Genomic DNA, 16,959 nt, shown 5'->3' with positions numbered 1-16,959 from the left:
ACCAGGCCCCCCACAAATTTTTCTCTAGCCTCTTGCAGGGTTCTTGGATCTATCTGCTCAGGACCAGGAGATTTATCCACCTTCATACGTTCTAACACGCCCGATGCCTTCTCTACTGTGATATGGACTGTCCCCAAGATATCACCACTAACTTCCCCAAGTTCCCAAGTCTTCATGCCCTTCTCCACAGTAAACACAGAGGAGAAATATTCATTGAGGACCTCACCCATCTCCTGCAGTTCCCCACATACATGTCCACTTTGGTCCTTGAGAGGTCTTATTCTCTCTCTAGTTATTCTTTTTCCTTTAATATACTTAAAGAATCTCTTTGGATTCACCCTAACCTTCTCAGCCAAAGCTATCTCGTGTTCCCTTTTCACCCTCCTGATTTCCTTCTTCAGTAAACTCCTGTATTCCCCTATATAGCTCCAGGGATTCCCTTTATCCCAGCTGCCGGTTCCTGAGCCATGCCTCCTTCTTTTTTCTGGTCAAAGCCTCAATATCACTTGGCATCCAGGGTTCCCTGCTCCTGCGAACCTTGCCCTTCACCTTCACAGGAACATATAGGTTTTGAACTCTAGTTATCACAGTTTTAAAGCATCCCACTTGCTCGAGGACCCTTTGCCTACAAACAAACTACTCCAATCAACCCCTGCAAGTCGTGTCTAATTCCATCAAAATTCGCCTTGCCCCAGTTTAGAACTTGGCCCCATGACCAGTTTTGTCTCTCTCCATTGGTATTTTAAAATTAATAGAACTACGGTCACTGGTCCCAAAGTTCTTTCTCACTGTCACATCAGTCACCTCTCCTGCCCTATTTCCCAAAGGTAGGTTGGGTTTTGCCCCTTCCCAAGTAGGACCCCCTTCGTACTGCTTAAGGAAACTTTCCTGAACACATTTAATAAATTCCACCCCATTTAAGCCCTTAATACTATGGCAGTCCCAGTCTATGTGAGGAAAATTAAAATCCCCTACTATGACAACTCAATTGCTCCTGCAAATCTCCCCAGTTTCCCTGCATATTTGTTCCTCTCATTCCCGTTGACTATTTGGGGACCTATAGTGCAACCCCAACAACGTCATCATCCCCTTCTTCTTTCTTAGCTCCACCCACAAAGCATTACTAGATTATCTCAGCAGATCTGTGAAGAAAATATCAGAACAGTTCTGAGGAAAGGTCACCGGACCTGAAACGTTAACTCTGATTTTTTATTCACAGATGATGCCAGATCTGCTGAGCTTTTCCAGCAACTTCTGTTTGTGTTCCTTACTACTCACTCTGCTACTAACAAAATTCCCAACAGCACTTCTCTCTTACCCCCCTTTTTTTTTTGGTTAGAGGAACAGGGAGGAAACATCACAGTGATGTAATGTTTGTGGCTTGATTCCATGGTCACTCTCTGCTGGAGGCTAGTCATACCAGCCTTAGTCTCTGAATCCTCAGCCATTTTACATGCTGACCTACAGCTATGGGTCCTACCCCTTGCCACACTAGTTTAAACACTCTTGAATGGCACTAACAAACCTCCCTGTCTGGACATAGCTGCCTCTCCAATTTAGTTGCAGTCCTTCCTGTCCAGATCCCACCTGCCCTGGAAAACATCCCAATGATCCATATTTCAGAAGCCCTCTGTCCTACACCAGATCTTTAGCTACATATTTAACTACTATCTTCCTGTTCCTAATTTCACTGATGCTTGGCAGTAATTCTGAGATTACAACCCTAGGGGTCCTGCTTTTCATCTTTCTGTCGATCTCCCTGAACCTGCTTTTGCAGCACCTCATCTCTCTTTCTGTTTATGTCATCAGCACCAAAATGGACCACAACCTCTGGCTGATCACCCTCCTTCTTCAGAATATCCTGTGCCACTAAGAGACATTTGTCTTGGCACCAGGGAGGCAGTACATTATCCTGGAGTCTCACTCACAACCACAGAAATGCCTATCTGCGCCCCTGGCTGTAGAGTTTCTTGTCACTACTGCTCGCCTACACATCGACCCTTCCTGCTGAACAACAGTGCCAGTTGTGGTGCCACTGATCTGGCTGCTGCTTTCTCCTGAGAGACCATCACCTCCCCCATCACCCAACAGTATCCAGCACGGTATCCCTATATGAGAGGGAAATGGCCACAGGGGACTCCTGCACTGCCTGCTCACACTTACTGATCTTCCTAGTGGTCACCCACCTCTTCTCTGTCTGTGTAGCCTTTACTGGTGATGTGACCAGCTCACTAAATGTGCTATCTGTGACATTCTCAGCCTCATGGATGCTCCATTGTGAGTCCATCAACAGATCTGGGCACTCCATGCAGCATGGAGCTACAGCTGAACATACTTCCTGCATACATAGTCAGTGTGGAGGCTGCAATTATCCCACATAGTACAGGAGGAGTATACCATGGGGCTGAGTTCGACAACTTTGAAGACAGAACCTTACCCACTCATCACTAAACTCAGGTCTCTCAATCACACTCCCATTCTTTTCTTAACTGACAATTAGGCATGCTTTTAAAACTTCTTCATATCAATTATTTTTTGCTAAGATATTGAATAACTCCATCTAATGAAATGATTAAAGTGTTCATTAAAGGTCCTTTTCATAAAAGTAAATTTCAATGATTTTAAATCTGATTACTCAGAGACGGAAGAGGAAACGAAAAAGGACACTGCGAGTTTGTTGAGAGCATGGTGATCTCGGGATGGTTCATACTTGTGTTAAGTGTCTGCAATTCAAAGACCTTCAGCTCAGTTTCTGGAACATTTTATTGGAAGCAGCCACAGCATTCAGTTAAGCAGAACGTTTGAATTCTGATCAAATGGTGAGGAACAGCACTATGTGCTAAGCATGTGTTGGGACCCAGAAGCAATGATGGAGGAACCTTAGCTTTTTACTTTGACTGACAGGTACGAGGTTCAATTAAAGTACAAGGTACAATGAAAACAATAATTAGATAGCAATCTCTGCAGCTTGAGTCATAAGTATCAAAGATTGTGGCTTCTGCTTGATCTGAGGGTTGAAAACATCTCCTCATGGCTGGGAGTAGGAGAGAGGATCCTGTCATTGTTGACCAACAAACATATGCAGAACCAGAAATGGTGTTCTGCTGAGTGAGTTTGAGGAATTATGGTTCAAGTTAAAAAGCAGCCCCACTTCAATAGGGATATCAGATTTGATGATAGAATGCTTTACTGGAAAAATGATGCATGGGGAGAGGGAAAGGCAGGGCTAAGTTTCACAGGCCTCAGGCAGCAGTAACTGGGGGGAGAAAAGGAGTAAAGCTCCATTTAAATGAGGTTGTGGCCAGTGACTTGCTGAATGGAATAACTATTGCAGTAGAAAGGCCTTTTAACTAAAAGAGAAAGTGGGTGGGGGGAATCAGAAAAATTCAAAAGCAGCAAGATAATTTTCAAGTCTTTATAGAGTTATACAGTATTTTGGGTAAATGTAAGTAGAAGGCATCAGGAAAAGACATTAGTGACCAAGGTAACATAACAAAAAACAGTTCTAAATAGGAGGAAGGATAACTCACCTAATAAAGGTTTGGGATAAAGACAGTGGAGAGAAAGGATCTTAGTGCAGAAAAAAAAGACATAAACTTAGTTTAAATGGAGCTAAGAAACAGCAAGAGAGAGACAACACCGGGAGTTATTAATAGGCCAATTAACAGTAATTGTAGCATGAGCAGATATAAAGCAAGAATTTAGTGGGCCATCTATTAAGAATAATACAGCTATCATGGGGGACTTGGCACACAAAAATTAGCACATACTAAAAAGAACTACAAACGTATTAGTCCTGGATTAAAGTAATTTTTTAAGAAAAGGTCAAGACTTACCAATATTAATTTCATCATCAGTCTCTGCATCACCAATGCACTCAAATTGAAAATCCTGTAATGACTGTGAAAACCTCTGAACTGCTGCAGACAAATCTGTCAATACAACGTACAAATACTAGATTTAACCTAATGTTCCAGAGATAAAAACTCAAACAAGTTGATAACTTTAACAGCAAACAATTCAAAAACAGCCAGTGTACAATTATGCCATAACCATGCTCATAATTTTAAATAAAATTTGTGAATCTCCACAGACATTATTCACTATTCAATTCTATAAGGACTAGAATTTTGTAGGCATGTACTCTCATTAAGAATTATTCTACTGCAGGAGTTAGATTTCTTTCCCCTTCAAGATCACAAAGTCTAACCACTGTCAAGTAAACACAAATTCAAATTAGCAATGAATTGTTTCCAATCTATGTTCACATCTCTTTGTTTGCCTGTTACAACAACAAAATGCATACATTCTGTCACTGTTATTTCCTGCTGAAGGAGATGTTCTCTTCACAATATGTTTCTATTTGCATGGTGTGTACATCTGTATATATGATACATATACATACATACATTTCCTGGCAATATGCTGAAATGAAAAGAAGTGAGCAAGTACTTTTTTGCTGCTCTGAGTGATTTACTTCATTAGCTACTAAATGGTGGTAAATATTTGATATATACATGTAAAATATATTTACTTATATTGATCAGGATTTTCCAATGGTCAGACATTCTCTGCAACACAGCAGTCAAAACTGGACTTGGCACATTAATTCTGTTTTCTCTCCACAGGTGCTACCAGTGTTTCTTCAATACTCTCTGTTTTCATTAGAGATAGATTTTTAAGTTGGCCATAGTATACATGATGTGAAAAGGTGCTTTATATGTTCTTTTGATTTCAACCTATCATATATAACATTTGGAAGCAGTTGTCCACAAAGCTGATTCCACCATTCAATTAGATCATATCGATTAATACTGCAACTCCATTTACCTGCCTTTGAAAAGTAAACATTCAACATCCTTACTGAATAAAATTCTACATGTACTGCCAAATTATTCTATAAAACAGAGTTGACACCTCTGTTTGTACATAGTGCTGGAGATTTCAACATGTGCCTCTGCCTCTAAATACTCAAACCAGTAAAAATGCCAGTGAGAAAAAAATGACTTACATAAGGGAGCATTAGAGATGGGAATTTTAACACCACTGTTGTCATTTCTGCACCATCCATTCCCTGCAACACTAAGCTTCAATAACTCTCTGTAATCTTTTATAACTGAATCAACAAAATGTTTAAGGAAAATGCAAATTAGAAACAGCTTGTTAAATGACCTTATGAAATTTCTTCTGAATTTTCTATTACAGTCCTAAGAGATTAATCTCCATTCCTGATCAAGGAAATCCTGCAAAGTTGAAAACCCTATTATGAAACCCTGGAAAGTTACTACTCCCATTACTGATGACACAAACAACATGCAGCTAAGGCTTTCAAGCAACATCGTCAACTTTGATGGGGTGTTTTCAAAAGGAACATTGTTTTAATAAAAGTGCTTGTAAAGTATGAATTAGATTACAAAATACTAAATAGATGAGAATCTTGTAAGAGGTCTTACTCAAAAGACACAATCATACACATTAGCGTGATTACAACTAAAGCAACTTCCCACATATTGTTCTGAAATATCTCCTTGCAAATGTCCCAATATGCTGCTATTTACATTAAATATCTATTCTGGTTATCTGCTGCACTGAAGTCATTTTCCCATGCAAGTGTTTTTAGTTTTTACAGAGAAAAGGGGGAAAAAGGAGCAAAATAGTGAAATCCCTATGGTTAATATGCTTTCAACAGACGCCAAATATCCTGAGTATTTCATTCCCTGGACAATTCCCTACATTGTATGATTTCAAGCACTTACAATACAACTATTAAAACCTAACATGAAAACACGTTAAAAAAATCAAATACTGCAGGAGTTAGAATTCTAACACAAAAACAGAAAGTGTTGAAAATGCTCAGTGGGACATTGTTTCTGAGACAGAAACACAGGTAATGTTTTGAGCACATTATAATTCTTCTCATAAAATGTAAAATGGCATCTGGATGGGTATATGAATAGGAAGCGTTTCAAGGGACAGAGGCTAAATGCTGGCAAATGGGATTAGATTAATTTAGGATATCTGGTTGGCATGGATAAGTTGGACTGACGGGTCTGTTTCCATGCTGTAGAGCTCAATGACTCTGTGACTCTTCTTCAGAAAACGTTTATTTTTTTCTGTACGAATGGTATCTCCACTTTAAACAAACACCTCCCACTCACCACAAAGATAAGTGGGGAGCTGATTTATTGCTTTTTATTCACTAGCAACTAAGTGACTGAGTTATGTTGGATACTTTCAGTTGATCTGAAAACAACTTCTTACATAAGTGCCACACTACCAGCAGCTGTGAAGACTATCATAGAGCCAGGTCTTATGCACTCGTATCCTTTCAAATCATCACAGGTAATATTGAACTAACTTAAATCAATTTGCTTTAAGATGTAAAACAGAAATGACAGGTGAGATAAATGAAATAAAGTTCAGAAAGAGTAATGTAACATAAGCTCATTGATGCATAATTATATGAATTTCCAGATCTTGTCCTTGCACACCCCACTATGAATGAATTAAATATCTTGATGTTGTCTAATTCAAGCTGCTTCATACATACTTGAATTTTAGCCATTTCCAATGATTCGGATTGTATTCTGGCAATTGTAAATGCTGAGCTACCATTGCAATTACCTTCCTAATCCCCACGGACACAGGCAACCCGAAATTCAACTTGTTGCCAAATCCTAAAGCTTTCTCTTACTCACCTTCTGTAAACCAACCCAAGTGATTCTTCCTAACCCAGGAAACCCTTAGCATCAAAAGAGCCATCATTGCACAAGGCACTCCCTATTTAAACCAATGCAATACCTGGAAAACGAACACCAACGCTCACCACTTGGTGTCTTGAGTCCAATAACTCTAAACTCAACGTGGAATTAGAGATTTTCATTATGGAGGAGCCCCCAATTTGTTATGAACTTGATTAAACCCCCTCAAAACATATCAAGGAAATAACCTCGACTCTAACTTTCATTTAAGGCAAGTGTAAGGTGCTGTGTTCCAGATATGATTTGATTAGTCAAACTAGCAGGCTTGAAGCAAAACACGCTTTATTCTTCCACTAAAATTAAAATAAAAACAAAAAAGAATTATCATAACTTTAAATCTATTAAAAGAATGAATAAAAGATGTTATTTAACTATTACTTATCAACTGTTCCAATATAGCAGCAAACCGTAAAAACACCCTTGGTAAGAGCTAATTCAGCAAAGAAGATTTCCCTCACCTAGTACCTCTTTCAATCCGGAAAGGAAAAACCAATTGAATGAATCTAGCAGCAGAGAGCGAACTTAAGTTTTTTGTAGGAGCAGAGAGTGCTATATCTAGCAGCTTTAACTCCAAAAGCCTAACTTCATCTACTGAAAGCGAAAGCAAAAGCAAAACCAAAACCAAAACCTTGGCTCTGTGAGAGCCTGCCTCCACCCACTCATGCTTCTTTTGTCTAATTTTAAAAGTACCAAAAGCTATTTACTCTGCTTTCCATGGAGCGGACGCCTTGGAACCAGATTGAAAACACCCCTCTTCAAGAGAGCCAGGACAGAACAAATCACTCTTAAAGATACATATCATCACAGTGGCTGAACTGAGCTGCAACAGAACTTGCCAATTTTTATACTCCATGCCCCAACCAATGAAGGCAAGCATGCTGTATGCCTTCTTAACCACCTTATTCACTTGTGTTACCACTTTCAGGGAACTGTGGACCTCTATGTCTAGATCCCTCTGTATGTTAATACTTCTAAGAGTTCTGCCATTTAATGTATATTTCCCTCCTGTACTCAACTTTCCAAAGTTCATCACCTTACATTTGTCCAGATTAAATTCCATCCCCCATTTCTCTGTCCAAGTTTCCAGCCTATCTATCTCCTGCTGTATCCTCTGGCAATTCCCCTCACTATCTGCACCTCCACCAATCTTTGCATCATCCACAAATTTAGTAATCACATCACCAAAATCTCCTCCAAATCCCGTTTACAAACAACAGGGGTCCCAGCACTGATCCAAGCAGAACAAGGATCTTCAGGCAGGAAAACAGCCTTCCACTGCAACTCTTTATCTTGTATGACTAAGCCAGTTCTGTATCAATCTTACCAGCTCACTGAGGATCTCTTGTGTCTTCACCTTTTGTATCAGCATGCCACGAGGGACCTTTGTCAAAGACCTTGCAAATTTCAATATAGACAACACTTACCTGCCCTGCCTTCATCAATGATTTTTGTCACTTCCTTAAAAACCTCAACAAATTTGTGAGGCACAATCTTTCCAGTACAACGCTATGTTGCCTGTCTCTGATAATTCCACACTTTTATGCATGAGTAAATCCTATAACTAAGAACCTTCTATAATAATTTCACTACCACTAACGTTCAATAACAAATGGTGTTTCTTTTCAGTTGGGTTTCCTAAGTTATTACAATTAGCAAGATACAAGTACCTGAGGAATATAATGCCTATGCAAAATTAGTTATTTGGAATAAATGTCTGTGAGATTTCTTAGTACATGACAGCCACATCCAATTTCTTTCATTAAGGGAGATTGCATAAACATCGTTGCATCTGGTAAAACATCCTGATGGAGGAACACTCACACTATATCAGCAGCGGAGAAAAGAGCCAGTTTATTTGCCAAGAGGGAAACACATCCTTGACTTCATTCTTACAATCTGCCTGCCATAGTTGCATCTGTCCATGACAATATCAATAACAGTGACCATTGCACACTCCAATCTGGAAACAAAATCCTATCTCCATCATGCTGTATGGCACTATCACCATGCTAAATGCAATAACACTTTGGACTGATCTAGCAACTATAGACAGGTATGTATGAGGTGCTGTGGGGCTATCAACAGTGGCCAAATTGTACTCCAGCAGAAACTGTAACTTCATGCATGGCATATTCTCACATATTTTCCTTCAACTCGCTGAAGCGTCAGGGAGATTTGCTTGAGAAGCGCTCAAGTTTACATAATTTTCTTTTCCTCTTGTCTGGCAGTGGGGTGGGACCCTAAGCAGCAGTGAGACAAGAGAAGGTTGAGGCTGGTACAGTAGTTAAAGAGAGCAAGTTAAATAGACAAGGCAGGCAAGAGGAAGGTAGGGAACAAGGGAAAACTGTTGAATTAAAACGAATTTATTTCAATTGAAGAGACCTGACAGGTAAGGCAGATGAACTCAGGCATGTATGGAACATGGAACTGGGGTATGATAGCTATTACAGAAAAATGGCTGAGGGAGGTACATGGCTGGCAGCTCAATGTTCCAGGGTACAGGTGCAACAGAAAGGATAGGAGGGGAGGCAAAAGAGGAGGGGGAGTAGGGATTAGGGATTTTGACAGGGAAAATATCACGGCAGTACTTAGAGAGGATATTACTGAGGGATTGTCCAGTTAAACCTTATGGGTGGAACTGAGAAATAAGAAGGGGCTGATCACTTTCATGGTATTGTACTACAGGCCCCCAATAGGCAGTGGGAAATTGAGGAGCAAAAATGTAGAGAGATTGCAGACAGCTGTAACAATAAAGGCGTGTAATAGTCTGGAATTTTAACTTTCCAAAAGTAGACTGGGACCGCCACAGTGTTAAGAGTTTGGATGGGGAGGAATTTTTTAAGTGTGTTCAAGAAAACTTGCTCAATCAATAAGTAGATGGCTCTATTAGAGAAGGGGCAAAACATGACCTTCTCTTGGGAAATAAGATAGGGCAACTGACTGAGGTGTTAGTGGGGGAGCAGTTTCTGGACAAGTTTATAATTGTATTAGTTTTAAAATAGTTATGGAAAAGGATATGTCTGGTCCACAAGTTAAAGTTCTAAATTGAGGCAAGGCCAATTTTGATTGCATTAGACAGGAACTTTCAAAAATTGATAGGGGAGGCTGTTCGAGATGGCTGGCAAGTGGTAGGCTTTCAAAAGCAAGATAATAAGAATTCAGAGACAGCATGTTCCTGCTAGTGTGAAGGGCAAGGCTGGCAGGAATAAGTCAAGAAAAAGAAAGAGGCATATATGTCAGATATAGACAGGTGGGATCAAGTGAATCCCTAGGGGAGTATAAGGGTTGTGGGAATACACTGACGAGGGAAATCTGAGAGGTCAAAAAGGGGATATGAGGTAGCTTTGGAGAATCCAAAGAGATTCTTCAAGTATATTATGGGCAAAAGAATAACTAGGGAGAATAGGGCCCCTTAAAGATCAATGAGCCCATCTATGTGTGGAAGTACAGGAGATGGGTTAGATCCTAAATTAATATTTCACATCAGTATTTATGCGTTAAAAGACATAGAAGCGAGGGAACTTGGGAAAATAAATGGTGATGTCTGGAAAAGAGTTCATATTACACAACAGGTGGTGCTGGAGGTCGTAAATGGTAGATAAATCCTTGGGACCTGATCAAGTATATCCGAGGACACTGTGGAAAGCTAGGGAAGAAATTGAGGGGCCCCTAGCAGAGAGACTTGTATCATCAACACGAGTGAGGTGCCAGAAAACTGGAGGGTGGCTAATGTTGTGCCTTTATTCAAGACAGGCTACAAGGAAAAGCCAGGAAACTACAGCCTGGTAAGCCTGACATCAGTGGCAGGTAAGTTGTTGGAGGGGATTCTGAGAGACAGGATCTATAAGTATTTAGAAAGGCAAGGACTAATTAGAGATAATTAGCATGGCTTTGTGCACGAGATCTCATGTCTCACAAACTTGATTGAGTTTTTTGGTGAGGTGACCAAGAAGATAGATGTCTACATGGACTTTAGCAAGGCCTTTGACAAGGTTCCGCATGGTAGACTGATTACCAAGATGAGATCACATGGGATCCAGGGAGTGCTAGCTATTTGGGTACAAAATTGGTTTGATGGTAGGAAACAGAGTGGTAGTACAGAGTTGTTGTTTAGACTGCAGACTTGTGACTAGTTGGTGTGCCGCAAGGATCGGTACTGGGTCCACTGTTGTTCATTATTTATTTAAACGATTTGGATGAGAATGTAGGAGGCACGGTTAGTACATGACACCAAAATTGATGGTAAAGTCAACAGTGAAGAAGGTTATCTAACAGTGCAATGGGATCTTGATCAACTGGGCCAGCGGGCTAAGGAGTGGCAGATGGAGTTCAATTTGGATAAACGTGAGGTGTTGAATTTTAGTAAAACAAATAAGGGCAGGACCTATACAGTTAATGGTAGGGCCCTGGGTAGTGTTGCCAAACAGAAAGATTAGGGGTATAGGTATGTAGTATCTTGAAAGTGGTAGACAGGGTAGTGAAGGTGGCATTTGGCACACTTAGAACATAGAACACAGAACATTACAGCGCAGTACAGGCCCTTTGGCCCGCGATGTTGCGCCAACCTGTGAAACCAATCTGAAGCCCATCTAACCTAAACTATTCCATTATCATCCATATGTTTATCCAATTACCATTTAAATGCCCTTAAAGTTGGCGAGTCTACTACTTTTGCAGGTAGGGCATTCCACGCCCTTACTACTCTCTGAGTAAAGAACCTACCTCTGGCATCTGTCTTATATCTATCACCCCTCAATTTAAAGCTATGTCCCCTCATGCTAGCCACCACCATCCGAGGAAAAAGGCTTCCACTGTCCACCCTATCTAATCCTCTGATCATCTTGTATGTCTCTTATTAAGTCACCTCTTAACCTTCTTCTCTCTAACGAAAACAGCCTCAAGTCCCTCAGCCTTTCCTCATAAGACCTTCCCTCCATACCAGGCAACATCCTGGTAAATCTCCTCTGCACCCTTTCCAATGCTTCCACATCCTTCCTATAATGCGGTGACCAGGACTGTACGCAATACTCCAAGTGCGGCCGCACCAGAGTTTTGTACAGCTGCAACATGACCTCATGGCTCCGAAACTCAATCCCTCTACCAATAAAACCTAACATACTGTACGCCTTCTTAACAACCCTATCAACCTGGGTGGCAACTTTCAGGGATCTATCCACATGGACACCGAGATCTCTCTGCTCATCCACACTACCAAGAATCTTACCAGTAGCCCAGTACTCTGTATTCCTGTTACTCCTTCCAAAGTGAATCACCTCACACTTTTCCACATTAAATTCCATTTGCCACCTCTCAGCCCAGCTCTGCAGCTTATCTATGTCCCTCTGTAACCTGCAACATCCTTCCGCACTATCCACAACTCCACCGACTTTGGTGTCATCCGCAAATTTACTAACCCATCCTTCTACGCCCTCATCCAGGTCATTTGTAAAAATGACAAACAGCAGTGGCCCCAAAACAGATCCTTGAGGTACACCACTAGTAACTGAACTCCAGGATGAACATTTCCCATCATCCACCACCCTCTGTCTTCTTACAGCCAGCCAATTTCTGATCCAAACCGCTAAATCACCCTCAATCCCATGCCTCCGTATTTTCTGCAATAGCCTACCATGGGGAACCTTATCAAAGGCTTTACTGAAACCCAAATACACCACTTGCCATCATTGGACAGAAAACTGGCTACAGGAGTTGGAATGATACATTGCAGATGTACAAAACATTGGTAAGTTTAGAAGGATGAGGGGGGATCTAATTGAAACTTTCAGAATACTGAATGGCCTGGACAAAGTGCATGTTGGGAAGATGCTTCGATTGGTAGGAGAGTCTCGGACCCGAGGGCACAGCCTTAGAGTGAAGGGAAGACCTTTTAGAACAGAGATAAGGAGAAACTTCTTCAGCCAGAGAGTGGTGAATCTGGAATTCACAGAAGGCTGTGGAGACCAGGTTATTAAGTACATTAAGACTGAGATAGATAGATTCTTGATTATCAAGGGGATCAAGGGTTACAAGGAGAAAGCAAGAGAACGGGTTGAGGAACTTATCAGCCATGATTGAATGGCAGAGCAGACTCGATGGGCTGAATGGCTTAATTTCTGTCCAATGTCTTATGGTCTTATGGTCACATTTGGTGTGCTGCACACAATTCTGGTTGCCCTGCTATAGAAAGGATATTATTAAACTGGAAAGACTGTGAAAAAGATTGACAAGAACGTTACCAGTACTGGAGGGTTTAAATTATAAGGAGAGGCTGGATGGGCTGGGATTTTGTTTCCCTGGAGTGTAGGAGGCTGAGAGGTGACCTTATACAGTTATACCTAAACTGCTCCCACTCCTCAGCTTTGTTGTTTCTTCCCTGGCCAATTTCTATGCCTCTTCCTGGACCTAATACCATCTTTAATTTCCTTGTAATCCATGGTCAGGCCACATATCCAGCTTTACTTTTGTGCCTGACAGGAATGAACAATTAACCAAAGAACTGCAAATGCTGGAAATCAGAAACAAAATCAGAAATTACTGGAAAAGCTCAGCAGGTTAGGCAGCATCTGTGGAGAGAAAGCAGAGTTACTGTTAACTGAGGAATGTTAACACTGGAATTAATAATTGTTGGAGTGCTCTCTGAATTTTTTCCATTCCCTTTCCACTGTCATCCCTTTAGGTAACATTGTTCAATTCATCATAGCCAACTTTGGCCTTAAGCCTATATATTTTCCTCTATTCAAAACTCTATCTTGGACCCTACTCTCACAATCTACTAGTCACTCTCCATCCTGATGAAGGATTCTGTCATATTATGGCTACTCATCCCCAAGAAGCCCTGTACAACTAGATTGCCAATTATTTCTTTCTCATTATACAATACCCAGTCTATAGTGACCTGTTCTCTCGTTGATTCTGCAAACTTATTAGTCCAGAAAACCATACTGTATACACTCCAGGAATTCCTTCTCTATGGTTTTTTTAAATTTGATTTGCACAATCTATATGCAGATTAAAGTCACCAGTAATTTCAGATGTTCCTTTTATTGCATGTGTCTCAAATTTCCTGTTTAATGCTGTTCCCAATATCACCCTCACAGTTTGGGGGTCTATATATAACCCACACTAATTTTTTTTTTGCCCCTTGGTGCTTCTCAGATCTACCCATATAGATTCCACATCATCAGAGCTGACATCCTTCCTCACATTGTGTTAATTTCCTCTTTAACCAGCCATGCAACTCTACAGCTTTTTCTTTTTTGTCTGTCCTTCCTAAAGACTGAATATCCCTGAATTTTCATTTCCTATCCCTAGTCACCCTACAGTGTCTGTAACCTTGAATATATACTACCTATTTTCATCTATTTGCATGATTAATTCACCCACTTTATTGCTAACACATTGAGGCACAAATACTTAAGGCTTGTTATGTTAACATTACTTGGCCCATTTCCATTATTTTTCATCGTGGCCCTGTTTGATGATGGCCCTTGATTTTTCTGCAAATCACTTTTCTTATTCCGCTTTCTGTCTGTTGTTCTTATCCTTGATTCTCCTTTCTCTGACTTGTTGATTTCCACCCCGGCCATTTCAATCTCAAGCCTCCCCAACCACTCTAACAAATATACCCTGGGACATCAAATTTGGTCTTGCCCAAATATAAACCCATCCAGTTTTTACTGCTCCTCCGTTCCTTAGAATCAGTCTCAATGCCCCAGGAATCTGAAACCCTTGCCTTTTTTTTTAATTCACTCATGAGATATGGTCATCGCCGGCTGATCAGCACTTATTGCCCGTCCCTATACGCCTTCGAGAAGCTGGCCGTGAGCTATCTTCTTAAACTGCTGCAGTCCACAATGCTGCTAGGAATGGAATTCCAAGATTTTGATCCAGCATCACTGAAGGAACGGTGATATATTTCCAAGTCAAGATTAATGGTGGCTTGGAAGGGAACTTGCAAGTGGTAGTGTTATTATGTATCTGCCACTCTTGTCCTTCTAGATGGAAGTGGTTGTGGGTTTGGAAGGTATCATAAAAAGAACAAGGTACAACTTTGAAAGCTTCCTGTGAATCTTGTCTACACTTAACAGGAATCATTTGCACAACCATGAAATTTGTCATACTCAATGCAATGAAGAATGAGTAAAATATTAAAACCAACTGATAAAATGGAAACAAAAACAAAGCTGCTGGAAAATCTCAGCAGGTCTGGCAGCATCTGTCAAGGAAAAAACAGAGTTAACGTTTTGGGTCCAGTGACCCTTTCTCAGACCCTTCTCTGAAGAAGGGTCACCAGACCCAAAATGTTAACTCTGTTTTATCCTTCACAGATGCTGCCAGACCTGCTGAGCTTTTCCAGCAACTTTGTTTTTGTTCCTGATTTACAGCATCTGCAGTTCTTTCAGTTTTTATTTAGTAGATAAAATGGAAAGACAGACAAAGACTCAAACCAGAAACATACCCTAGAGATACCAGACAAACAAATCTCCATTACTTGGTTCTTAGACACAGTTCAATAAAAAAAATCTACATGTAATGTGAAAGGAGTTTTTCAAGTTAACTAGCAAAAGTTGACATGATTTTAACAATAAAAGAAGTCTAGCAGACTCGAGGTTTAAATTAAGTAAAACAAAAGACACAGGACAAGTTAACAAAAATCAAGCACAGCTCTTGAAAACATATGTCAGAAGCTTCGATCAGAGAGGTAATGCAAGGACATTGTGTGGTCCACCAAATGAATTGAGTATTTGTAGAATTTTGCAATATTTGTACAGTTTGACAAAACATCAGACCAGTAAGCTCCCTTGAAAGGTCTTAACATTGAGAAGAAAGATGAAGGGAAGAATAGTCCTTTTTTAAATGTGGAGGTGAACAGATTATGTGCAATTAGCATACCATTTAGAAAACTCATTCAATCACCCACCCATCAGTTCATTTAAGGACTGGCATGCTGTTATGGCAAGTTTTTTGGTGAATCCTAGGTCTAGATGTTGGCTCTTCTTGCCAACTCAAGGAAAGGAAAATTACATCCTTTGATTTCAGTGTTTATCTTCATCACATTCTAAAAAGGTACTGAAACATAATTATATCAAACAACTTTACTCCAAAAAATCCAAGAAATGCATTTGCTAATGTATACAGAGGATTAAATTGATGAAATAGTTTTGACAAGAGCAGAATACCACCACTCCTCCCATTCTTCAATATCATCTGAAACTCCCCCTACCAATCGTTTAAGAAAAATGTACACACAATTTGAATATAAACTATTTTGTGAGAAAATATTAAAGACTTCTCTTTGTAGACAGCCCCTTGTGGTGAATTAATTGAAGGTGAGTGCATGAGATCTGAGGTGGATTAGTCCAATGCACAATTATCAGACTCTACCATATTTGGGACACTCACAGGATCTAACAGATAGGTTTGTTTGCTCCCTCTGATGCTTTTGACTTCCATGCCAACAAAGTCTCTCAATTTCACAAAATGCGTGACCTCTTCAAGGATGCTTTGAGAATAGCCCTGAAGCATTTTCACTGTCGTCCTGAAAGAATCCTGATGTGATCAAGTTCAGAGTTGAGCAGTTATTTCAAAACTCTGGTATCAGGCCTATGAACAACAAGCCCCGCCTAGTGAAGCTGGCTTTCATTGATTAGCACCTTGATGAAAAGCATGTTGATTCGGTAGGATGATGCTGTGGATTGTTCAAGCTTCTGAAGCATCACGGAGCATAAGGATTACTGCTGTCTGCTTAACCATAATTCATGTATTTGAAATCTTAGCCCTCGCCTACTGCATACAAAAGGAACGAGACAGGGGCTGGTATGCTACTTGAAGTATCTTACAAACCATCAAATAGAAGGGTAGGCTACAATAACCTCACTGAAATTTGTCCAAGATGGTGGCAAAGTAGGATGCTCCAGTCAGAGCTCCTCTGCTCTGTCTCTTCTTTTCCTTTTACTCTTTTTCCTCTTTTCTTGAGTTTTTTTTTAAAAAACTTAAATGTTAACTCACTCAAATTTAATCGGAGAGGAATGGAGGATGCAACTCCTGGACCGGAGACTGTCATGGGTGGTGAGTAGCAGACGGGAGGCCGTCACGGGGAGGGGACACCCAGACGGGAGGCCGTCGTGAGGAGTGGAGTCCCAGACGGGAGGCCGTCGCGGGGAGGTGAGTCCCAGACTGGAGACCGTCACGGGGAGGT

The 16,959-nt window shown here is 40.6% G+C and overlaps 1 protein-coding gene across 1 annotated transcript in view; it reads right to left on the bottom strand.

The window, feature by feature from the left end:
- The window catches only part of LOC109936403, a 151,664-nt gene that overhangs the window by 38,248 nt on the left and 96,457 nt on the right, over positions 1-16,959 (bottom strand). The window contains exon 2 of the mRNA XM_048598434.1: positions 3,837-3,932. Within this exon, the coding sequence (XP_048454391.1) occupies positions 3,837-3,932 (96 nt within the window). The remainder of the gene's footprint in view (positions 1-3,836; positions 3,933-16,959) is intronic.

This window comes from Rhincodon typus, chromosome 6 (genome assembly GCF_021869965.1).
Source record: "Rhincodon typus isolate 14 chromosome 6, sRhiTyp1.1, whole genome shotgun sequence".
NCBI classification, from domain to species: domain Eukaryota; kingdom Metazoa; phylum Chordata; class Chondrichthyes; order Orectolobiformes; family Rhincodontidae; genus Rhincodon; species Rhincodon typus.
Note: the sequence above shows the minus strand (reverse complement) of the source record. Positions and strands in the feature narration are given on the sequence as shown.